Genomic DNA, 25,421 nt, shown 5'->3' on the forward strand with positions numbered 1-25,421 from the left:
AAAACATACATATGTTTTTCTTCTACGTCATGCAAAAGCATTTGAAAATATGCTAATCATTAGCATTTTGTTTCTCTAAAATCAACCAATCTATTCCTTCCAATGTCATCCATTGGCCCTAAAACTTGACAGTAAATTATATTTTCCTATGAAGAAACAATCCTTCTGTCAGAGAAATTATTTAGGTGTGGCCTAGCATTTTTTACATTGTGAAAATGTGCAACAACTGCCCTGCATACCACTATTTAGGTATCCAGAATCCACATATGGAGGCTTTTTTGATGTAATTTATGAGCGCATACACTACACGACCAAAAGTATGTGCTCGTCGAACGTCTCATTCCAAAATCATGGTCATTAATACGAAGTTGGTCCCCCATTTGCTGCTATAACAGCCCCCAATCCTCTGGGAAGGGTTTCCACTAGATGTTTGAAAGTTGATGCGGGGGACTTGCTTTCATTCAGCCACAAGAACATTAGTGAGGTTGGCCACAGATGTTGGGCGATTAGGCCTGGCTTGCAATTAATCCAAAAGGTGTTCGATAGGGTTGAGGTTAGGGCTCTGTGCAGGCCAGTCAAGTTCTTTCACATCAATCTCAATAAACCGTTTCTGCATGGACCTCGCTTTGTGCACGGGGGCATTGTCATACTAAAACAGGAAAGGGCCTTCCCCAAACTGTTGCCACAAAGTTGGAAGAATCGTCTAGACTGTAATTTTATGCTGCAGCGTTAAGATTTCCCTTCACTGGAACTAAGGGGCCTAGCCCGAACCATGAAAAACAGCCCCAGACCATTATTCCTCCTTCACCAAACATTACAGTTGGCACTATGCATACGGGCAGGTAGCTTTCTCCTGGCATCCACCAAACACAGATTTGTCCGTCGGACTGCCAGATGGTAAAGCGTGATTCATCACTCCAGAGAATGCATTACCACTGCTCCTGAGTCCAATTGCAGCGAGCTTTACACCACTCCAGCGGACACTTGGCATTGCGCATGCTGATCTTAGGCTTGTGTGCGGCTGCTTGGCCATAGAAACCCATTTGATGAAGCTGCCGACGAACTGACGATTTTTACAGGCTACGTACTTCCACACCCGGCGGTCTTGTTCTGTGAGCTTGTGTGGCCTACCACTTTGCAGCTGACCTGTTGTTGCTCCTAGACTTTTTCACTTCACAATAACAGCACTTACAGTTGACCAGGGCAGCTCCAGCAGGGCAGAAACTTGACTGACTTGTTGGAAAGGTGCCACATTGACAGTCGCTGAGCTCTCCAGTAAGGCCATTCTACTGCCAATGTTTGTCTATGGAGATTGCAAGGCTGTGTGCTCAATTTTATACACCTGTCAGCAACGGGTATGGCTGAAATAGCCAAATCAACTCATTTGAAGGGGTATCCACATACTTTGGTATATATAGTCTCTTATTCAGAGACACTGGTTGATTTATCCGGATGCGCCAGAACTTTTGAAAATAATTTCAGTCAATAGTTTGAAAGTGGTGCTCAGGATGCCAAAACATCCCTCTTTTGTGTGTACTACATAACATTGTGTAGTGCAGTAGGTCATCCATTTCATATGATATGTTACGTCCAAGTCGTATGAAATGTTATGTTCAACTTGTTGTGATTACGATCCCGGAGTGCATCTTCAATGGCAGTTCAAACAAATAGTCCATCTTTCACCACATTAAAGTGGATCCAGCCTGCATATCACTCAATTCAGTGTAATTTGAAATGCATGACTGCACGATAAAAATGTAATGATACTGTCAAGTGGAATATTCATACCCTTACTGAAAAAACAGGCTTCTGGCAAATGTTTGGCCAATTTGCTCATTCGTTTTGTGAGAAACTTGCAGAAAATTTGAGGAAACTTGTGAACTTCTGGCAAACAATTCTGGGAAATTTGTGGCAAATATTCTACTGTTTGCTGCAAATTTTCTGAAAACTGATTATGAATATGCAAATTAGATCAGGTTTTTAGTTACTTTGAGTATCAACAATATTACAATGTCTGATCTACATAAACCAAATCATATATAACTTTAAATGAATTTGCTTCCCACAGAGAAAATACATTGAATACATGTTTAGTTAAAGGGATACATCTGGATTTTAGCAATGAGGCTCTTCATCTACTTCCAAAGAGTAAGACGAACTCATGGATACCATTTATGTCTCTGCGTGCAGTTTGAAGGAAGTTGCTACATAGCGCTAGTGCAAATGCTAACTATCATTAGCATAATGACTGCAAGTCTATGGCATGCTAGCAGATACCATAACCTTCCAGTCATTGCGCTTACGCTAGTTAGCATTGGCTTGCAAAACTACATTAACTTATTTTATTCTTGACATAGACATATAATAATTGGTATCCACAGGTTCATCTGACTCTGGGGAAGTAGATAAAGGGCCTCAATGCCAAATCCCGAAGTATGCCTCAATGCCTAAATCCTGAAGTATCCCTTCAACAGATAAAAATGTATCCAATACAACTTTTTCCATCTCACAATGAAAACATTATGCTAAGTGGTACAATATTAACCTTGAAATCATCCGAATGTAAATGAAAAGAGCAAAGACTGAATATTCCCCAAATTGTTTATTTAATTTTTGTATGTAGCTACAACATTTACATGAGACAAATGTGAACACTATGGGTATGTTAACCGTAGGATGTTTAAAGGGGCAACTACAGAATTTACATAAGCCAAGTGATAAGTGAGCAATGAGCATTCAACCAGTGGAAGTTAAAAAGAGAATGAACAGAATATAAATAATGAAAATAAACAAAATCAAACCCAGTTCAAAACTATTACCTTTTTGAGTTAACTTGGAGAAGTCCTTTGTCCAAATTGTTGAACGAATGCAATGAAAACACAAAACATTAAGACGTTGAAAGGTGTTCTCTATTTTGGCATCTTTAAAGGTAGAGTTAGCGGGCTAACGGACAGGTTTGGCTTTGGAAAAACAGGTCAACTGTTACAAAATTGCCTTGATGTTGCTATGCTTCTCACTGAAACTGGCATTCTATATTTGTTTTCAGCAAGGAAAATGTTTCTGCCTTCTGCTATATAAACAAACGATGTAGCTAGCATAAACTGGGACTTAGCCCTACCAAATCTACCTTTTAAATGTGTGGCCAAATGTTCCTACACACCTACAGTATGAGATTTTTCTCCAGCCAAGACTCAACACAATTGATGTAAACTAAACAACTAATTAAGATCTTTATTCTAGACTGGGGACTTCATCAAGAGCCAGTGGTCTTCGTCCTGAGTCAGATGTACAAGGCTTGGTCAGAAGAAAACACAACTGAGTTATGCCTAATATGGCAATTCAAATTTTTCCAAAATGAATTATTAACTTAAATCAAGGCCATGCATGAAACAAGTCTTGACCTGGTGCACACATTTCTCTGTCCTCAGTTTAATTGAAGGCCTCAATCTGTAACTGACTGCTTCTAGAAAGAAAGAGGAACAACGATCAACATGAGCGAGCTACTAGTACATTTCTTTTGAAAAGTACTTGCATTTGCTTACCTTATCAAGCTTCAAGACAATACACTCATTCATCATAAAAAAAATGTGTTATGAGTGAGAGCACCACAAACATTTCCTGGGTGTTGATGCATTCTCTTCCAACACCACAGGATAGGAGAAGGGTATTCTTCAAAAATTAAGTTTTGTTTTGATATCAAGTCAGCTTATATTGTTGCTACCTTAGCTGTTGTACTAGCTAACACTACTGAACTGTGATGCTAGCATATTGACATGCATATTGGTATTAAAAGAAAGCAACATCTTCACCTAAAAATACAAGTGTTAATCCAACAAATCATTAGTTAGCTAGCAGGCTATTACATTAACTGCGAAAAATATGATAGATGTTAGCTAGCTAATGTTAGCTAGCTAGCCAGCCAGCGGCTCTGACTCGTTGAAACTGATAAAGCAACAATGTTTTTCACTCTATCCTATAAAACATTACATACATATTGCTAACTAGGCATAAATTAGCTAATGCAATTTAAAGTTTATTGGAAATTTTAATTAATAAATTACACTCACCGGACAACTACGGTAGTTAGATCACTTGGTTTCCACTTCCAACAGATTTTTCTTCTCCCCCTGACTGGTTGTCAACGGTTACTGGTATTGGAACTCGTGGGTTCATCAGAAACAACTTCTAAGTGGTATACTACGAAGCAAGCGAGAACTACTCAGGCTTTTATTAAGTTAGACAGCTTCAGTTAGCTTCACATTCCAGGTCAGGACGGTGGACATTGCTCATCTGCCTGCCGCTAACTCTAGCAGGCTTGTAACTGTGCGTGCATGTCGCATATGGCTAGTTGGAAGCCGAACTCTTCATTGAGACAATCAGGGTTGCCAACTCCTCAGTAAGGAAAGTAGTTATTGGATGTCCTAAAAGTCGCTAGAAGACGCTAAATGACTTCATCGCCTACTTTGCATAATTGGCCATGTGCATGTAATTGTGATGGACGCTGTAGGAGAGAGGAATAACATCGTGGAAGAGACAAAAAGTGAGTTAAAAAAACAGCCTAAACATGTTTAGAACTACAAATTAACTTTCTTCTGTCAATTGTTTTTATGTCACAATTCCAACCCTCCTTTATCCGGGCTTGGGACCAGCAAAAGTGACCCAAAAGAGACACTCTGGCGGAGTTACTTAATTTTAAAAAATTATAATAATTTAAGTTTAGTTCTTAATTTGGTTTGGTTTTCAACCTTATGGTCCACTTAGGAGCCTACAACAAGTCACAGTAAAACACATTTTTAACCATAACATTTTTTTGTATACAATCTACATTAAAACTTCTTAGGGATCAAATCCCGTTAACGGGATCGATTTGACAACATCCGATAAAATGGGAGAGTGCCAAATTCAAATAAAATTATTAGAAATATTTAACTTTCATACAATCCGAAGTGCGATACACCAAATTAAAGCTTTACTTCTTAGTAATCCAGCAACTGTGTCAGATTTCAAAAAGGCTTTACGGCAAAAGCAAACCATGCTATTATCTGAGGACAGCAGACATCAAACAAACACAGAATCATATTTCATCCTGCCAGGTGCGACACAAAACTCAGAAATAACGATATAATTCATGCCTTACCTTTGAAGAGCTTCTTCTATTGGTACTCCAATATGTCCCATAAACATCACAAATGGTCCTTTTGTTCGATTCATTCAAAATGTCCAAAATGTCCATTTATTTGGCGCGTTTGATCCAGAAAAAAATCAAAATATACAAAATATCTAATAGGTTACCTGTATTCTTTGTCCAAACATTTCAAACAACTTTCCTAATACAACTTTAGGTATTTATTAACAAAATTATTGATAAAATTTAAGACGGGATAAACTGCTTTCAATAGCAGATAAAAAACAAAGTGGAGCGAGCTTTCAGGTCGAGCGCCCCAACCACAACAGTACACTAGACTTGACCCTCATTCTGAACAACCCTACTTCTTCATTACACAAAGGAAAAACATCAACCAATTTCTAAAGACTGTTGACATCCAGTGGAAGTGATCGGAACTGCAAGTAAGTACCTTAGAAATCTAGATCCACATAGAAAACCCATTGAAAACAGTCACCTCAAAAAAAATAAGTTCTGTTATACTCACAGACATCATTCAAACAGTTTTAGTTTTCTATCCAAATCTACTAATAATATGCATATCCTAGCTTCTGGGTCTGAGTAGCAGGAAGTTTACTTTGGGCACGCTTTCCATCCGGACGTGAAAATACCACCCCCTAGCCTAGAGAGGTTAACAATCTAATGGACCAAAAATAGACAATAGAAAAAAACTGTCAATGGCAATGTGAGAAAATTATGGTAACTAGCCTGGCCCTAATTCAGGTTAAAAAATATTAAAAAATTAATGTAGGTCAGGGCGGTATCAACCAGCGGCGGCTTCGCACGATTCATTTGCAGTCTGGACGCTGAGTGGTGAGCATCTCCTGCTCTGACTTCAGCTGGGAGGGACTTCTGCGCGATGACTGGGCCGCCTGTGAGTGCTTTGGGACTGGGGTGAGAAGATACTGGTAGTGATGGGTTTATGCTTTCATGTCAGTCTCCAAAAGTCTCCAATAACACCAGAGAAAGTTGCTAGATTTGTCACTAGTCGGTTTAAAAAAAAAATGTCGCTAGAGGGGTCTGAATACTCGCTAAATATAGCGACGAAGTCGCTAAGTTGGCAACACTGGAGACAATGCTAAAATAATCAAGCCATGAGCGAGTCAGTGCCAATTTTACCATTTGTGCCGAAATCAAAATGAAAGAAAAGTTACCTTGCAAATTCAGCAGGCTATGGAGTGAAACAGGCTTTTAAGAAGTGCAGTCTTTATTTTATTACTTATCATTGGCTTTTAGAAGTGCTGTCTTTATTTTATTACTTATCGTCATGCAGTCTATGGTGTGATTTGGTGTATACAAGCACATTTGTATCCACTCCTATGGATAAAAGAATTGTATTAAGTCAAAAAGTTTTACTGTGCATGAAGTTTCAAATGCATTCGGTCATTACTAAATGCCTAATGTGATAGGTATTTTAACATGACTTGTTTTAATCCCCCCAAAAACATTTGACTATATTTAAACAGTCATCTTCCTCAAATGAAGGGGATGACAATCTTTGCCAGAAGGAGGGAATCTGATTTCATAAATGAAGTTGGCCCTAAGTTAGCCTGACCCGGAGTGGTTAGCTCAGAGCCCTATAATAATAGTAGTTTGAAGAATTAGCAAGGTACCTTTGGTCAACTCTGAACTCAACTTCGGATAACCGGTACCACGAAAGTGGCTCACCTTTCAGCCAGGTACATTTCTATGGCAATCCATCAGATCTAACCTCCACTAGTGACAATGAATACTACACTATAGGTGTCATTTATAGCAAATAAAGGTGGGGTGGCGATTAGATTTATTACGCCCACCCCCCATTCTCCAAAAAGTTCAAGAAATATGGAGTTGAAAAATGCATAATTGGTGGAGTAATGTGCATCTTAGGGTTAACTGTGCGTTAAATGTGTGAGTTTAAGTCTGTGAGAGCAGATCTTTGGCACCATTATTTAATCACATTCTCCCTAGCAGAGAAACGCATCCAGTCTATGTGGAAGGAGGAGAGCCTGCTCTGCTACTCCTGTGACATGTTTACTGTCAGATCAGGTAGATCCAGTGTTGAGAGCAGAGCACGAGGGTGTGGATGTCTCTACCCTACCTGATACTTCGCTTTGCTCTGCCTGGAAATATAGCTCATTGCTGTATGAAACTCGTTTGTTGTTCCAAACCAGCTCCCTCCGATGACTAAACAGCCTGATCATATCATAGTTTTTCTATTTTCTACATTGTAGAATAATAGTGAAGACATCAAAACTTTGAAATAACACATATGGAATCATGTGTTAAACAAATCAAAATATATTTTGAATTTGAGATTCTACAAAGTAGCCACCCTTTGTCTTGATGACAGCTTTGCACACTCTTGGCATTCTCTCAACTAGCTTCATGAGGTAGTCACCTGGAATGCATTTCAATAAACAGGTGTGCCTTGTTAAAAGTTAATTTGTGGAATTTTTCTTCCTTTCTTAATGCGTTTGAGCCAATCAGTTGTGTTGTGACAAGGTAGGGATGGGAATACAGAAGATAGCCCTATTTGGTAAAAGACCAAGTCCATGTTATGGCAAGACCAGCAAAAATAAGCAAAGAGAAACGACAGTCCATCATTACTTTGAGACATGGTCAGTCAATGTGGAACATTTCAAGAACTTTTAAAAGTTTCTTCAAGTGCAGTCGCAAAAACCATCAAATACTCTGATGAAACTGGCTCTCATGAGGACCGCCACAAGAAAGGAAGACCCAGAATTACCTCTGCTGCAGAGGATAAGTTCATTAGAGTTACCAGCCTCAGAAATTGCAGCCCAAATAAATGCTTCACAGAGTTCAAGCAACAGTCACATCAACTGTTCGAAGGAGACTGGGTGAATCAGGCCTTCATGGTCAAATTTCTGCAAAGAAATCACAACTAAAAGGACACCAATAAGAAGAAGAAACTTGCTTGGGCCAAGAAACACAAGTAATAGACATTAGACCAGTGGGAATCTGTCCTTTTGTCTGATGAGTTTAGTGGGACTATTTGAAAAACCATTTGTTTTTCAACAGGACAATGACCCAACACACTTCCAGGCTGTGTAAGGGCTATTTGACCAAGAGAGTGAAGGAGTGCTGAATCAGATGACCTGGCCTCCACAATCACCTGACCTCAACCCAATTGAGATGGTGCTCAGCATATGTGGGAAATCCTTTGAGACTGTTGGAAAAGCATTCCAGGTGAAGCTGGTTGAGAGAATGCTAAGAGTGTGCAAAGCTGTCATAAAGGCAAAGGGTGGCTTCTTGAAGAATCTAAAATATATTTTGATTTGTTTAACACTTTTTTGGTTATTACATGATTCCATATGTGTTATTTCATAGTTTTGATGTCCTAACGTTTTTCTTTACTATTTTCTACATTGTAGAATAACGAAAAACCCTGGAATGTGTAGGTGTCTCAAAACTTTTGACTGGTACTGTAGGTTTGTTTTGCTCTCATCAGAACTCTGCTAGGCGAAGTGAACGTCTGTGCTCTCATACTACCTTAAAATACATTTGCTTGATGAACAAGAAAAAAGCGGCAATATTACTGTTTGTCCCTCTTGAGATGCTGTATCAACATAGCCAGACACCTCCTCAAATTAGTCAGAATTAAAAAATGATCATTAAAGTAGTGTGTGTGTGCGCGCGTTCCATCTCACCTCATTGTCAGACTCCACCAAGACCTGGTCATACTCGCTAAGGGCCACCAGGAACATGATGGACGTGACGTTCTCAAAGCAGTGGATCCACTTCCTCCTCTCTGACCTCTGACCCCCTACATCCACCATCCTGATTGGACAGGAGGATGGAGAGATGAAGGGCAGAGAATTATACAAAATTAGGCTAAATTCAGGCTTTGATGCCATGTAAAAAAATAAATTGGTGGTAACTACGGCATCGAACTAAATCAATTGGTCAAAGTAAAGGAGACTAGGTTAGTCCTGTTATCTTTTAGGATTCATAATGCCCAACATCTAGCAATGAGGATGGCTAACTGTCATGCAAAGCAAACATATAATGGATATCAGGGAATTAAAAGGATTGACAGTTGAGAAAAGCACTTATAATGCAAAAAAACAACCGTGCAAAGAAGCATTCAAACACACGGCTATTTGGAAAACATGACCATGTGAACCTCGTGTTCCTTTCTGGTCAGAGGCCTCATTTATAACGGTTGCATACATTTCACATAAAATGTACAAAAATATTGATTTCTATAAACTTGGCGCACGCCATACACACACATTTCCTGTTAGAAAATCCGACCTGTCGTAAAACTGTTTGCGCGTGAACGAGCATTGAAACCATGCCTAGAAAACACCTCCATTCACCATTTATGGTGAAAATAATGCCCTTGATTTGCTGTATAATTTGAAACTATTGGCATTAGGCCATTGCATGCAAAAGACAATATGTTGTTTAATATTTTGTTTATCAATAGATTGGGTTTCAATGTCCTGCCTTTGTATAAACTCAGATTAAATAGGCAATGATGTCGTACTCATATCACACAGCAATACTGTAGCCTATCCATAGTGTCAAATATTTTACATAAGCCTATTTACTGGCTTGGCAGAATGTAATTTGCCGTTTCTAGAAAAGGACTGTCTCCATTTCTTAATGAGAAAACAATGGCAAATTGTCATGGACTGGTCAGCAGAAGGTTTGAATTCAAACATGTTTTGCATTTGCAACCTTAATATATGATGACTGCCCGCGAATTCTGAAACATTGTAGGGCAGGCTACAAATAAAAACCAGTAGTCTGATGTATTTCGCGTGTTTTTGTTCCACTTTACATATTTTTTTAAATAATAGGCCTACTACTGCTATTCATTACTGCATTTCTGGGAAAGAGCCAGCAAGAAATGCATTTCAATGTATTTGGGCGCATGACAAACTTGAAACATAGGCCTACTTCAATGTAAAATACCAGCCGTTAAATTCGGCTGTATACCGGTATTATAAACTGCACTGCCTATGATATTGTAAAACTTGAAATACATATTTTCAGCCTATCTATTTACTAGATACTAGGTCCAATTAAATGAGATGCACATGGTCATTTGTTTTATGGCTCCTTTGGGAACATAAACCCATCACTACCAGAGCTCCTTCAGGAACATATAAACCCATCACTACCAGAAAAGGTGAGAAATCTATTCTGCAATGGTTATGAATTGATTTAATAAAAACAAATATTCCTATGTCTAATTATTTGACAAAAAGACATCTGAAACAAGAATGGCTGCATTCTTGTTAATCCGTTTTTATGAATAAGCTTCTCGCCATATCCCCAATTTGCATAAAATACTTACATGCCAGCTTGCAATACAATATTTCAACCACTAGCAGATGGTCTAAAGTTTGCAGGGAGGTGAGCACATTCATGTCAAGTACATTTTTTATAAATGCCAACTTTTGCATGAAAACTGGCGCGTGCACATTTTGGGGTATATTTTATATGGACGCAAGGTTTATAAATGAGGCCCCAGGATTGTCAGTTGGGCAGTTATGTTAAAATGTGAGAATTAAATATACTGTACATATAACATGCATTATCCTGTCAATAACTCGACTCAATAACAATTCAGTTTGATAACTTCTTATGCACTGATGTAACATGCAGTACAGTAAGTCAAAGGTGCAAGGAGGGGTTAAACGGCCCAAGTTGAACCAAAAAGGAAAGAAGATAAAAATTATCCCTCTTCCAGCCCATTCCCAGCTAAGTGGATGCAGATGTGCCATTGAGGCCAGATCGGCAAGGAATTCGCCCGCTTGGAAGCAGCACCTAGTCAGCCAGTGACTGTTAAGATTCAGAGCACAAGCCTAGCAGCAGTGTGGGGATGTAGGCCAGCGGCGAGGAGAGGGGATAAGAGGGGAGATGGAGAGGATACAGATGTGGAAGGAAAGAATATAGAGAGACAGAAAAAGTGGAAAAGCAGAGGGCACCTCGATGATGGCTGCCATGATCCCTCGATACAGATCAAGCAGGAGTACAGAGTGAAGGCAAGGATTTGGGAATTCCGCTAGTTGTTTTCCAAACATTATTTTCATGGATGTGATTGAATTTTGCATCCATAAATAATCTGACCCATCAATTCAGAAATCCTCCTGTTTTCCAGCAAATGATTTTGTTGATGGGAGAGATATATTAGCCTATATCCATGTTATTAGAGGAGGATCAGGGCTTTGTTTCTTTCCTAGCGAGCAGCAGCTACCTCTGTCTGTCCCTGGCTGGCGCTGCTGCAAAGTGAGAAGAGGGGCGTTGATAAATGGGGGCCTCTAGGAGCGCCTGTCTAAAATTAAGCTCCTTCACGTCAGCTGACCTCCTTTCCTGTAGCAGGGATGAGTGACCTACTTAGCAGGATAAGCTCTCCTATGAAGGATGAGCCCAGAGAAATAATGACATTCTCAAACCACTTCAAAAGGCAATTAAGAGAGGGAAGGGCTGCAGCCAAACGCAAAAGACATGCATGTTTGTCCTCATGAACGCCTGCCTTGTGCAGTTGCTGCAAGTAGTGTGTGACACACCCTCGCAAGGGGTTGGGGTAGAGAGGGGCTCCTTACATCACAAGTCTCTACCGATCTGACTAGCTAAATATTCTCAATTACATTTAATTGCGGATTCTCTGGGTTCTCTCTCCAATCCTGAACATTTCTGTGATATTTTATTATATATGCTGCATGTCCTTAAATACTGCTGTAGTGATTCCCAGCCTATTCATCCATCCAGTAGCAGCAGTAGGATGGATAGTTGGAGAGATCATCTTGAGTCCAACCTCATTCTGAGCCTGGGAGTTATTTCTAGCGCTGCCACGTGTAGGAGGGGCTGACATGCTTGCTTCCTATTGATTTGCACACTTTTGTAAATCGCTCCCGTTCACCGGATCCATCTCTCAATCTCCTCAACGTCATCCTCTTTGAGGAGGAGGGAGCTAATCTACACCATGGTGCCCAGTGATCAGTCTCTTCCCCTGGCCACATCCAGGAGGACTCCCACCTCCCCTCTGCTTTGCTGTCCTGGCCCAGACTACAGTAATAAGCAGAATGGCTGGTTGTCATACTGATAGCAGATTAGTGGAGTAAACGGTTTCTCAACATCCCTGTTATGACTAATGCTTCAGACTAGCTGACATTTAGCTCATCATTCTACTTCATCCAGTATTGTACCATTCAAAGCAAGGGGCTGAGGTGTCCTTCAGTGTACATCTTGAGGATCACATAGCAACAGTTGAGAAGACTTGATGGGCCCGAGACTATGATGGGAGGGTAAAAACTGGAGATCAAAGCAACATTGAGGAATGAAATGAAGCAGCAGGTGATATTGGTTTATGTTGATCTTGTGAGGGAGAGGATGATCTCCAGTCATACAATCATTAGCACAGAGTGGTCAATGTTCTCAGACTTGATCACACAACGCAGTCAACATGAATATTGAAACAATTGGTTATTTCATAGGGAAAACAAAACACTTAGGTAGGTAGGGGAGTTAGTAAAAGTGTGAATGTCTTTCTACCTGAAAATGATGCTTTGCAAGTCGAAAGGGTATTCAATGATCCCTGTGGTGGGGATGCGAACCCTAAGCACATCTTGTTGGGTTGGTAGATAGTTTGGTTCGGCAATACGATCCAGATCGCTTAGATAGCTAGAGACGGGGAGAAAGAGAAAGGCAGGATCGACAAAAAAGAGAGGGAGTGAAGCATGACGGGAGAACCCATTCCTGAGAGCCCTGGGGGTTGACACTTCACCTGCCACCTCTAGCACCCACCATCTCTCAGAATGTTAGTACAGTCCCTGATGGCATCGCTCAGAGATTTTACCATAACTTTTCCCTTTGCACCTTAATTCTATTGGGTTCAAATTGAGGCAGTCCGGAAGTCCAATAAGACCTGGACTAAAGACCATCCCATCTTTCTCAATTTTTGGTTGTAGTTAGTAGTTGTGTGATTTGTCCTCTGTTCTCAGACAGCCTCAGAGCTGCTGATCGTGAGTTAGGAGTCTCAGAGTGTGCTACCAGGACCCAGGGCTGTGCGGCCAGCAGCAGTGGCAGGCGGTGGAGACAGTACAGTGGCGGGGTAGAGGCAGCACTTCACACCAGTACCTGAAGATTACATTCTCCAGGTCAAAAGGGTACTCAATGATGCCAGTAGTGGGCACTCGAACCCGCAGCACATCCTGCTGAGTGGGAACGTAACCCGTGGTCACTATTCGCTCTAAATCTGTAAGGTAACTGTGGAATGAAGGGGGACACATCACACGTGTGTGCCTGATGCTGCACAAATCACCTGCAAACATGCATACAGAAACAAACAGGCATACACACCATCTCTTTCTCATGCACACAGAACTACACACAGTAAATTTTGACTTTTTCCACATTTTGTTACATTACAGCCTTATTCTAAAATTAATGAAATAACTAATTTTCCTCAATATACGCACACACAATTTCCCATAATGAAAAAGCGAAAAAAGGTTTAGAAATTTTGGCAAATGTATTAAAAATAAAAAACAGAAATACCTTCACATAAGTATTCAGACCCTTTGCTATGAGACTCGAAACTGAGATCATGTGCATCCTGTTTCCAGTGATCATTCTTGAGATGTTTCTACAACTTGGAGTCCACCTGAGGTAAATTCAATTGATTGGACATGATTTGGAAAGACACGCGCACGCGCACGCACGCGCACGCACACACACGTCTTTATAAAGGTTCCACAGTTGACAGTGCATGTCAGAGCAAAAACTAAGCCATAAGGTCGAAGGAATTGTCCATAGAGCTCTGAGACAGGATTGTGTCGAGGAACAGGTCTGGGGAAGGGTACCAAAAATGTCTGCAGCATTAAAGGTCCACAAGAACAGTGGCCTCGATCATTCTGAAATGGAAGTAGTTAGGAACCACCAAGACTCTTCCTAGAGCTGGCCGCCCGGCCAAACTGAGCAATCGGGGGAGAAGGGCTTTGGTCATGGAAGTGACCAATAACCCGATGGTCACTCTGACAGAGCTCCAGAGTTCCTCTGTGGAGATGGAAGCGCCTTCCAGAAGGACAACCATCTCTGCAGCACTCTACTAAATCAGGCCTTTATGGTAGAGTGGCCAGAGGGAAGAGACTCCTCAGTAAAAGGCACGACAGCCCACTTGGAGTTTGCAAAAAGGCTCCTAAAGGCTCTCAGACCATGAGAAAACAAAATTCTCTGGTCTGATGAAACCAAGATTGAACCCTAAGCGCCACGTCTGGAGGAAACCTGTCACCATCCCTACGGTGTAGCATGGTGATGGCAGCATCATGTTGTGGGGATGTTTTTCAGCAGCAGGGACTGGGAGAGACTTGTCTGGATTGAGGGAAAGTAGAGAGATCCTTGATGAAAACTTACTCCAGAGCACTCAGGACCTCAGACTAGGGAGAAGGTTAATCTTCCAACAAGTCAATGACCCTAAGCACACAGCCAAGACAACACAGGAGTGGCTTGGGGACAAGTCTCTCAATGTCCTTGAGTTGCCCAGCCAGAGCCCGGACTTGAACCTGATCTAACATCTCTGGAGAGACCTGAAAAGAGCTGTGCAGTAACACTCCCCATCAAACCTGACAGAGTTTGAGAGAATCTGCAGAGAAGAATGGGAGTAACTCCCCAAATACAGATGTGCAAAGCTTGTAGCATCATACCAAAGAAGACTCAAGGCTGTAATCGCTGCCCAAGGTGCTTCAATAAAGTACTGAGTAAAGGTTCTGAATACTTATGTAAATGTAATATTTCATTTTTTTAATTTCATGTATACTTGCAAAAACCCGTCTTTGCATTATCATTATGGGGGCATTGTGTATAGATTGAAGAGGAAATCATTTTTTAAATCCATTTTAGATTTAAGGCTGTAACGTAACAAAATACAGAAAAAGTCAAGGGGTCTGAATACTTTCCGTATGCACTGTACATATACATTTCTAAACAAACCGTGTTAGTAGCTATAATAACTCACACAAGTCTAGGTGCCAGACCGTTTTTCCATTAAACAAGGCTGGCTACATGGCTGCCTTGCCATATCATTAAGCTGGCTAGAGCAGAGACAGACTGGCACTCAGGTTCATAGTTCACAATGTGATGAAGCTGAATAAGGACAAGACCTGATTACACTATCAAGTAACCTGGCAGGTAATGTACTCCTCCATGAACTAACAATAGGCAGTTTTGGTTTGTAACAATTATCACTAACCGTAGTTTGGGGAGAAAATGTTAAACGGAGGATGACTAGTAGTTAGAAACAAGACAGTTAAATCACACGTCTTTAGGGTCAAGTAACATAACATCCTAAAATGGTACTTGTAAAAAACATTTGGGTTAATTTTTACAGTCCTGACTCCTGATAACATTTTCAGAGTCATACAAATATAGAGTAGTCTAATCACTACATTGACTGAGTCATTTACTTTGCCTTTTAGGGCTGAATAAATCCTGACCTACATCTACATAACGAACATGGCATTCGGGCCTCCATAGGTTAGTTCAAATAGAACTAAGGTGGAGCAGGATGAGAAATGTTGCTGTCTGTTCTCTCTTTCCATCTCATTGTTTTTCTTTCTCCCTCTTTCTTTTGGTCTCCCACACTTTCAATTTCTCTAACCACTACAGTGGTTTGCGGAAGTATTCACCCCCCTTGGCATTTTTCCTATTTTGTTGCCTTACAACATGAAATTAAAATGTATTTTTGGGGGGTTTGTATCATTTGATTTACACAACATGTTACCACTTTGAAGATGCAAAATATTTTTTCTTGAGAAATAAGCAAGAAATTAGACAAAAACACAGAAAACCTGAGCGTGCATAACTATTCACCCCTTAAAGTCAATACATTGTAGAGCCACCTTGTGCAGCAACTACAGCTGCAAGTCTCTTGGGGTATGTATAAGCTTGGCACATCTAGCCACTGGGATTTTTGCTCAGTCTTCAAGGCAAAACTGCTCCAGTTCCTTCAAGTTGGATGGGTTCCGCTGGTGTACAGTAATCTTTAAATCATACCACAGATTCTCAATTGGATTGAAGTCTGGGCTTTAACTAGGTATTTCCAAGAGATTTAAATGATTCCCCTTAAACCACCAAAGTGTTGCTTTAGCAGTATGCTTAGGGTCATTGTCCTGCTGGACTGTGAACCTCCGTCACAGTCTCAAATCTCTGGAAGACAAACAGATTTCCCTCAAGAATTTCCCTGTATTTAGCACCATCCATCATTCCTTCAATTCTGACCAGTTTCCCAGTCCCTGCCGATGAAAAACATCCCCACATCATGATGCTGCCACCACCATGCTTCACTGTGGGGATAGGGTCTCGGGTGATGAGGTTTTGGGTTTTCCTTGATGGGCAAAAAGCTACATTTTTGTTTCATCTGACCAGAGTACCTTCTTCCATATGTTGTTTGGGGAGTCTCCCACATACCTGTTGGCAAACACCAAACGTGTTTGCTTATTTTCTTTCTTTAAGAAATTGCTTTTTTTCTGGCCACTCTTCCGTGAAGCCCAGCTCAGTGGACTGTACAGCTTAAAGTGGTCCTATGGACAGATAAACCAATCTCCACTGTGGAGCTTTGCAGCTCCTTCAGGGTTATCTTTGGTCTCTTTGTTGCCTCTGATCAATGCCCTCCTTGCCTGGTCCGCAAGTTTTGGTGGGCAGCCCTCACTTGGCAGGTTTGTTGTGTTGCCATATTCTTTCCATTTTTTTATATTGTGGGATGTTCAAAGTTTGTTATTTTTTTATAGCCCAACCCTGATCTGTACTTCTCCACAACTTTGTCCCTTACCTGTTTTGGAGAGCTCCTTGGTCTTCATGGGTGCCGCTTGCTTGGTGGTGCCCCTTGCTTAGTGGTGTTGCAGACTATGGGGCCTTTCGGAACTGGTGTATATATACTGAGATCATGTGACACTTAAATAAAGTCCACCTGTGTAGAATTAACTAATTATGTGACTTCTGAAGGTAATTGGTTGCACCAGATCTTATTTAGGGGCTTCATAGCAAAGCGTGGGAATAAATATGCACGCACATTTTTCAGTTTTTTATTTTATTGTCGTCATTTCACTTCACCAATTTGGACTATTTTGTGTATGTCCATTACATAAAATCCAAATAAAAATCCATTCAAATTACAGTTTGTAATACAACAAGAGGAAAAACGCCAATGGGGGTGAATATTTTGCAAAGCACTGTATTTATCAAACAGAGATGATATTCACTACTGTGATAACTCATCAACTTAAAAATACATTTAAAAAAATTAAATCTCTCTCGTTCTAACTCTTCTCAAACCACTGTAGCAGCTGTGTGTGTATACCAGGAGTAGACTTACTATTTGGTGGAGTCCGAGAGCTGATATTCACGTCTACGGTCATAGGCCTCCTGGATACCAGGGTCTGTCCACAGCATCTTTATTGCACTGATGTAGGGCTGTTCAAAAGAACACACCTTCTCCACGTCCACCTCGCGCACCAGCAGCGCGTTGGACTGAGGGAGGAACAGGGGAAAGATGACAACAGGTCAGAAACACGGAAGGAATGGTGGATGGCGGAAAGAGTCACCCACATTTACTGTAACAGTATTCCACAATAATTTAGTAATCTCTTTATTCAGGTCGAAAGTATACCGTACAAGTTGGGACACATAATTTCCTATTCTTTGCTTCAACAGTGATGTTAAGGGAAGATAACCTTATGTTATACAGACAGAATGTTCTCGATATGATTTAGGGCTAAAGACAGACTAGTCTTTCAGTCGAAACATCCAGGCTTCTCCTAAGCAGTGACTTAGCATCCTTACCAGGACAGAACATTTTGGAGTACAAGTCCATTATGTTTTATGGCATGGTTTACAGCACTTATATGGTCTATTTGAATTTGGTTTGCATTTGATAATGCAGACATATAAGATGTGGCTGGACAATTCAATGCTGAGAAAATACATTGCAAGATACAGATTACCAAGACATGGATCTTTCTGCATGCCCCCTTTTTCTCAGTCACACTGACTCACATGCTTTCTCGCTTTGCTAATGATGCGAGTGTGTGTTCAGTCTTTCGGGTGTTGCGTGTAGAATATCCTAGCCCCTGTTTTACGGAAGTTGCGAGACATTGCAAGCCAAGAAATTGTGCGATACAGCTTTTGATTGTCAATTGATAGGCCAAGTGCACGGTTCTGCATGCTGGCCGACCTGCCTATACAGTGCCCCTCCCCTCCGTCCCTTGCTAGCTCGCTATGATTGTGTTCTCGAAAGTACGGCAACTTATTCCTGGTGTCGTCTTTGGCATCATTAAAAGAGTTATTTTATCAAATCAATTCTCTGTAATTATTATTACATGATTAAACTAATCATGTAAATGTAATTAACTAGAAAGTCGGGGCACCAAGGAAAATCTTCAGATTACAAAGTTATAATTTTCCTACTATAACTCTTCCGATATTTTAATATCTGATCAATTAGTCTTCTTATTAATGAATTATTCTTTATCTCACGTTAGTCTCATTCCAAACGTCGTAAATTGTTGGTTATCTGCACGAACCCAGCCTTAACTATAAATCATCCATACACCAAATTGGTTTAATTTATTATTTACTAACTAACCAATCACAGAAATGCATAAACAAACAAACGTTAGGGTTACAAGGAAATGATAGGGGAGGTTCCCTAGTGGGCTAAGCCAATATGCCGGCTTGGTGGATAAAGGGAAGTGGGTGTGGACTGAAAAGGGTGGGAAAGACAAAAGGAGTCACTACACAGTTGATAATTATATTAATTAAAATGCTAATCCTTTGCACATGAACGCTCACTCATTCGGGAATAATTGCAATCAATATATATTTACGCCGACTGTCGTCATGATCTCTGTTAGAATCGTCAATCCTTCTATTGGAGAGTTCATCCGAGTCTCTCTCTCTGCTTCCCTGAAGATCAAAGTATTTTGTGGTTAGAATAGATACTTCAGAGTACCATTCTGAAATGTTCTCATAAAATAGCTGTTTCGGCTGTTGTCGGTCTTCGCATCCCAGGTTGACAAAAATGTCTAGCGGCAGACTAGTAATTATTATCTAAGACTTGCTCTTATTCTGTAGGGATTGATAATCTCAGAGTTCAACCATTTCCAGCCATGTAGCCAATGATCCACATGGTATGGTTAGGAAATCAACAACCATTTCAACCTTAGCTTATACTGAGGTTGTGGTCTAAACTCAACCTTAGCCCTCCTCAGTGTCCATCGAGGTACGCATGGTCTGAAGAGGATTTCATCAGGAAGGGGTATTATATGTAACGATAGTAAATGACGCCAGATCATGTCTGTGCTCACGGGGGAGGGCCAATGACTTAGTTAAACTTCAAAGGGAATACAATTATCTTTCATTAAAGGTTTAACATCACCTTACATCATTTCACAAATAGTTTCATCTTTACTCATTCATTTTATACAATAATTAGATGCAAACCCCATAATTGAGAAAAGTACATATTCAGAGATATAGTTATGCCTGTTTTCTGTCCTCTGAGGTCACCAAATGAAACACACTCGTCATACCCATCCCTTAACCTGTTGCGTCTACCAAACCCGGATCCGGGTTTCTATTTACAGACCTAAGCTCATTACCATAACGCAACGTTAACTATTCATGAAAATCGCAAATGAAATGAAATAAATATGCCATCACTCAAGCTTAGCCTTTTGTAAACAACACTGTCATCTCAGATTTTCAAAATATGCTTCTCAACCATAGGAAAACAATAATTTGTGTAAAAGTGGCTAGCTAGCGTAGCATTTAGCGTTAGCATTAGCGTTAGCATCCAGCACGCAAGATTTCAACAAAAACATAAAAGCCTTCAAATAAAATCACTTACCTTTGAAGAACTTCGGATGTTTTCAATGAGGAGACTCTCAGTTAGATAGCAGATGCTCAGTTTTTCCAAAAAAGATTATTTGTGAATTCGAAATAGCTCCGTTTTCTGCATCACATTTGGCTACCAAAAAAAAAACGAAAATTCAGTCCTCAAAACGCGAACTTTTTTCCAAATTAACTCCATAATATCGACTGAAAACATGGCAAACGTTGTTTAGAATCAATCCTCAAGGTGTTTTTCACATATCTCTTCAATGATATATCGTTCGTGGAAGCATGGTTTCTCCCCTCAATCAAATGGAAAAGTACAAGCAGCTGGCGTTTGCGCACCGAATTCCACGCAGGACACCAGGCGGACACTTGGAAAATGTAGTCTCTTATGGTCAATCTTCCAATGATATGCCTACAAATACGTCACAATGCTGCTAACACCTTGGGGGAACGACAGAAAGTGTAGGCTCATTCCTTGCGCAATCACAGCCATATAAGGAGAACAGAGCTTCAGAGATTCTGCTAATTTCCTGCTTGACGCATCATCTTGGTTTCGCCTGTAGAATGAGTTCTGGGGCACTTACAGACAATATCTTTGCAGATTCTGAAACTTCAGAGTGTTTTCTTTCAAAAACTGTCAAGAATATGCATAGTCGAGCATCTTTTCGTGACAAAATATCGCGCTTAAAACGCGAACGTTTTTTATCCAAAAATGAAATAGCGCCCCTAGAGATCCAAGAGGTTAAGTGTCTGACCATTCCCACATGTGGACATTTTGATTCAAATCCGCATTTTGGAGATTTAGGAGTTCGCCATGTGAAATCCTTTGTTCTCTCTATGTGTCTCTTTCTGCATGGCCAGGGGGAGAGTCTCCTCCAGGAATTTATGACCTGTGATAATAGAACCTGTGAGTGAGTGCCATTATCTATATCCAGAAAGGGCCATGTCATGACACTGGAAAATTTGCTGGTTCGTATACCATTGTCGGCAAGGTGTGAAAATTGTCAATGTGCCTTTGAGCAACGCACTTAACCCTGATTGGCATCACCAGCGGCCTGCATGTGTTTTGCTCAGTGTGTGTTTCTTTCTCTGAGTTCCAGAAAGAGAAGTTAACCGGTCGGAGCACAATTAGATTAGGGATTGTAAAACCCCACTAGTCTTTTACCCAGTGGGAAATACGGCTATTCCCATGCTGCTAGTTCTGATTAGATATGAACAAAAATAAACAAATGATTAGATGTACATTTACAGTGCCTTCAGAAAGTATTCATACCCCTTGACTTAAACCATATTGTGTTACAGCCTGAATTCAAAATGGATTAAAACTTAATTTCTTACCCTTCTAAACACAATTCCCCATAACGACAAAGTGGAAGAAAAAAAATTCGACAAAAGTATTCACATCCCTGAGTAAACACTTTGGCAGCGATTACAGCTGTGCGTCTTTCTGGGTAAGTAAAAGTCTTCCACACCTGGATTGTGCAATACTCGCCCACTATTATTTTCAAAATTCTTCGAGCTTTGTCCAATTAGTTGTTGATCACTGCTAGACCATTTTCAGGTCTTTCCATAGATTTAAGTTAACACTTTAACAAGGCCAATCTGGACCATTCACTGTCTTCTTGGTAAGTAACTCCAGTGTAGATTTGGCCTTGTGTTTTAGGTTATTGTCCTGCTGAAAGGTGAATTCATCTCACAGTGTCTGGTGGAAAGCAGACGGAACCAGGTTTTCATCTAGAATTTTGCCTGTGCTTAGCTCCATCCCGTTTTATTTATAATCCTGAAAAACTCCCCAGTCCTTAACGATTACAAGCATACCCATTAAATGATGCAGTCACCACTATGCTTGAAAATATGGAGTGGTACTCAGTAATGTATTGGATTTGCCCCAAACATAACACTTGGTTTTCAGGAACAAAAAGTGAATTGATTTGCAAAATTTTTTGCACTATTACTTTAGTGCCTTGTCGCAAACAATGCATATTTTGGAATATTTGTATCCTTCTTTTAAATGTAGTATTGTGGAGTAACTACAATGTTGTTGATCCATCCCCAATTTTCTCCCATCACAGCCATTCAACTCTGTAACTGTTTTAAAGTCACCATTGGCCTCATGGTGAAATCCCTGAGCAGTTCCTTTCTCTCCAACAACTGAATTAGGGAGGACACATGTATCTTTGCAGTGACTGGGTGTATTGATACATTATCCAAATTGTGATTAATAACTTTGCCATGCTAAAAAGGGATATTCAATGGCTTCTTTGTTTATGTCTACCCATCTACCAATAGGTCCCTTCTTTAGGAGGCATTGGAAAACCTCCCTGGTCTTTTGTGGTTGAATCTGTGTTTGAAATTCACTGCTCGACTGAGGGACCTTACAGATAATTGTATGTGTGGGGGAACAGAGATAAAGTATCCATTCAAAATCATGTTAAACACTATTATTGTACAGAGTGAGTCCACGCAACTGATTATGTGACTAGTTAAGCACATTTTTAGGCTTGCCGTAACAAAGGGGTTGAATACTTGACTCTAGCTTTTAATTTTTATATTAATTTGTAAACATTTCTAAAAACATAACTCCACTTTGACATGATAGGGTATTGTGTTGGCCAGTGACAAGAAATCTCAATTCAATTATTTTTAAATTCAAGCTGTAACAACAAAATGTAAAAAAAAGTATAGGGGAGTGAAGGCACTGTATATAAAATCAGTCTCCTCGAATTAAAAAAAGACTGAATCTTAGGCGTCGATTCCTGAAGCTTAGAAATAGGAGTCAACACTGGCAGTCGATGTGCAAGGAGTTGAGGAATCAATTATTTTGGATTAGACTCTCCACCACTATGTCATCGTCGTTAACAGTTGGAAAATTGGCAGAGAAAAGCAAACGACAACAGCAAAGTCCTGTAAGGCAATACTTGGAGAACCTAAATAAGAAGGAAATGCAAACTTTACAAGCTGGAATGGAGGTACACTAATGGTAGTACAAGTGCAATGCTTAACCATCTGAAAGGGACGCCCGCGAGACCCAAAACGTTGCTTGCAGCAGCACAGCTACATTGTGAATTCACTTGGTATTTCATGATTTTTAACAGAACAGTTTAAACGTTAAGAAAAATTGGCAATTTGTCACATTCTTAGCGCATACAGTGGTTGGTCCTTTAAAAGTTGCAGGGTACTGCGGCGCAGCTTGCATGGTGCCGCAGAATTCTATGGCACGTAATTTAAGTGTGAACCACCATTGCTAGTACCAGTGCTAGTTAGTGCTAGTTTGACCACCAGAGGGCATCTTTGAGAAGCATTTGATAGCCTTCAATAGTGGCTGTACTAGAGAATTTAATTTATTTTTTGTAAGAACATAGTATACGGGACTGACTAATACATTTTGCTTAATTAATTTGCTTAATATTATGGCGTTTCTATTCCAAGAAAAACAAAAAACCCACTGGGTTTCCGTTAGGATGGAACGGAAATTATGGCACTGTACATCGTGACAGTCGGTGGTAGGCTACAGTACTTGGCTATTTAGCTAAAGAATCCCCCGTGTCGTGCGGGCACACGGGAGACCGGGGTTCAATTCCACAACGGGGAGGAAGGAATAGGCTGTCCTTGTAAATAAGAATTTGTTCTTAACTTTAAGGCTAGGGGGCAGTAGTCGGAAGTTTGGCTGACCGAGGTGCCCAGAAGGCCCAGAAGCTAGGATATGCATATGCATGGTATTGGATAGAAAACACAAACGTTTCTAAAACTGTTAAAATAATGTCTGAGAGTATAACAGAACTGATTTGGCAGGCGAAACCCCGAGGACAATCCTTCCAGGAATTTTTGTTGTAGTTGAGGTCATTGGACTTTCCAATGCTTTTCTAAGGGAAAGCCTAATTAGGACCCAGATTGCAGTTCCTATGGCTTCCACTAGATGTCAACAGTCTTTAGAAATTGATCAATGTTTTTTTATTTTTTATTAAGAAGTATTCATAAGTGTCACTCAGAAGGACTCTAGTCTTTTGGTGCGCGTTAATGAGTGTGTGCTCCTCGTTATTTATTTCCGATATTGAATATACTATTTTATGTCTTAAATTTGATCGTTTATTTAAATATTAGGGTACCTGAGGATTGATTAGGAACGTTGTTTGACATGTTTGGACCAAGTTTATTGGTAAAGTTTGGGATTCATTTTCTATGCATTTTGAACAAGGGGAAACAGGTGGATTATTGAATGAAGCGCTCCAAATAAAACATACTTTTTGGGGATATAAAGGACTTTATCGAACAAAAAGGACCATTTGTTATGTAACTGATCTTCAAAGGTAAGGGATTTATTTTATCGCTATTTCTGACTTTTGTGATGCATCTGCTTGGTTGGAAAATGTTTTTAATGCTTTTGTATGCGGGGCGCTGTCCACAGATAATCGCATGCTATGCTTTCGCCATAAAGCTTTTTTGAAATCTGACACAGCGGCTGGATTAACCTGTTGGATCTCTAGGGGCGCTATTTCATTTTTGGATAAAAAACGTTCCCGTTTTAAGCGCAATATTTTGTCACGAAAAGATGCTCGACTATGCATATTCTTGACAGTTTTGGAAAGAAAACACTCTGAAGTTTCAGAATCTGCAAAGATAGTCTGTAAGTGCCCCAGAACTCATTCTACAGGCGAAACCAAGATGAAACGTCAAACAGGAAATGAGCAGAATTTCTGAAGCTCTGTTTTCTAATGTCTCCTTATATGGCTGTGAATGCGACAGGAATAAGCTTAGACCTTCTGCCGTTTCCCCAAGATGTCGGCAGAATTGTGACGTATTTGTAGGCATATCATTGGAAGATTGACCATAAGAGACTACATTTTCCAAGTGTCCGCCTGGTGTCCTGCGTCGAAATCGGTGCGCAAAGCCAGGTGCAAGTATTTTTCCATTTGATTGAGAGGAGAAACCATGCTTCCACGAACGATATATCATCGAAGAGATATGTGAAAAACACCTTGAGGATTGATTCTAAACAACGTTTGACATGTTTTCAGTCGATATTATGGAGTTAATTTGGAAAAAAGTTCACGTTTTGAGGACTGAATTTTCGGGTTTTTTTGGTAGCCAAATGTGATGTACAAAACGGAGCTATTTCTAATACACAAAGAATCTTTTTGGAAAAACTGAGCATTTGCTATCTAACTGAGAGTCTCCTCATTGAAAACATCCGAAGTTCTTCAAAGGTAAATGATTTTATTTGAAGGCTTTTATGTTTTTGTTGAAATGTTGCGTGCTGGATGCTAACGCTAAATGCTACACTAGCTAGCTACTTTTACACAAATGATTGTTTTCCTATGGTTGAGAAGCATATTTTGAAAATCTGAGATGACAGTGTTGTTTACAAAAGGCTAAGCTTGAGAGATGGCATATTTATTTCATTTCATTTGCG

General features: G+C 40.2%; 1 protein-coding gene across 3 annotated transcripts in view; it reads right to left on the reverse strand.

Moving 5' to 3' along the window:
* LOC139409193 (guanine nucleotide-binding protein subunit alpha-11) overlaps nucleotides 1-25,421 on the reverse strand; it is a 101,445-nt gene that overhangs the window by 10,129 nt on the left and 65,895 nt on the right. For 2 of the 3 annotated variants that reach the window (XR_011634377.1, XM_071153999.1), the window contains exons 3-5: nucleotides 17,490-17,644; nucleotides 12,674-12,802; nucleotides 8,815-8,944 (exon numbers count right to left, since the gene is read on the reverse strand). Coding sequence is in view for 2 of the 3 variants with exons in the window: in XM_071153999.1 (XP_071010100.1) it covers nucleotides 8,815-8,944; nucleotides 12,674-12,802; nucleotides 17,490-17,644 (414 nt within the window). In the remaining variant the exon portion in view is untranslated. Of the gene's footprint in view, nucleotides 1-8,814; nucleotides 8,945-12,673; nucleotides 12,803-13,258; nucleotides 13,388-17,489; nucleotides 17,645-25,421 lie in introns of all 3 variants that reach the window. The other variant, XM_071154000.1, reaches the window with a different exon arrangement.

Source organism: Oncorhynchus clarkii, chromosome 5 (genome assembly GCF_045791955.1).
Source record: "Oncorhynchus clarkii lewisi isolate Uvic-CL-2024 chromosome 5, UVic_Ocla_1.0, whole genome shotgun sequence".
Taxonomy (NCBI): domain Eukaryota; kingdom Metazoa; phylum Chordata; class Actinopteri; order Salmoniformes; family Salmonidae; genus Oncorhynchus; species Oncorhynchus clarkii.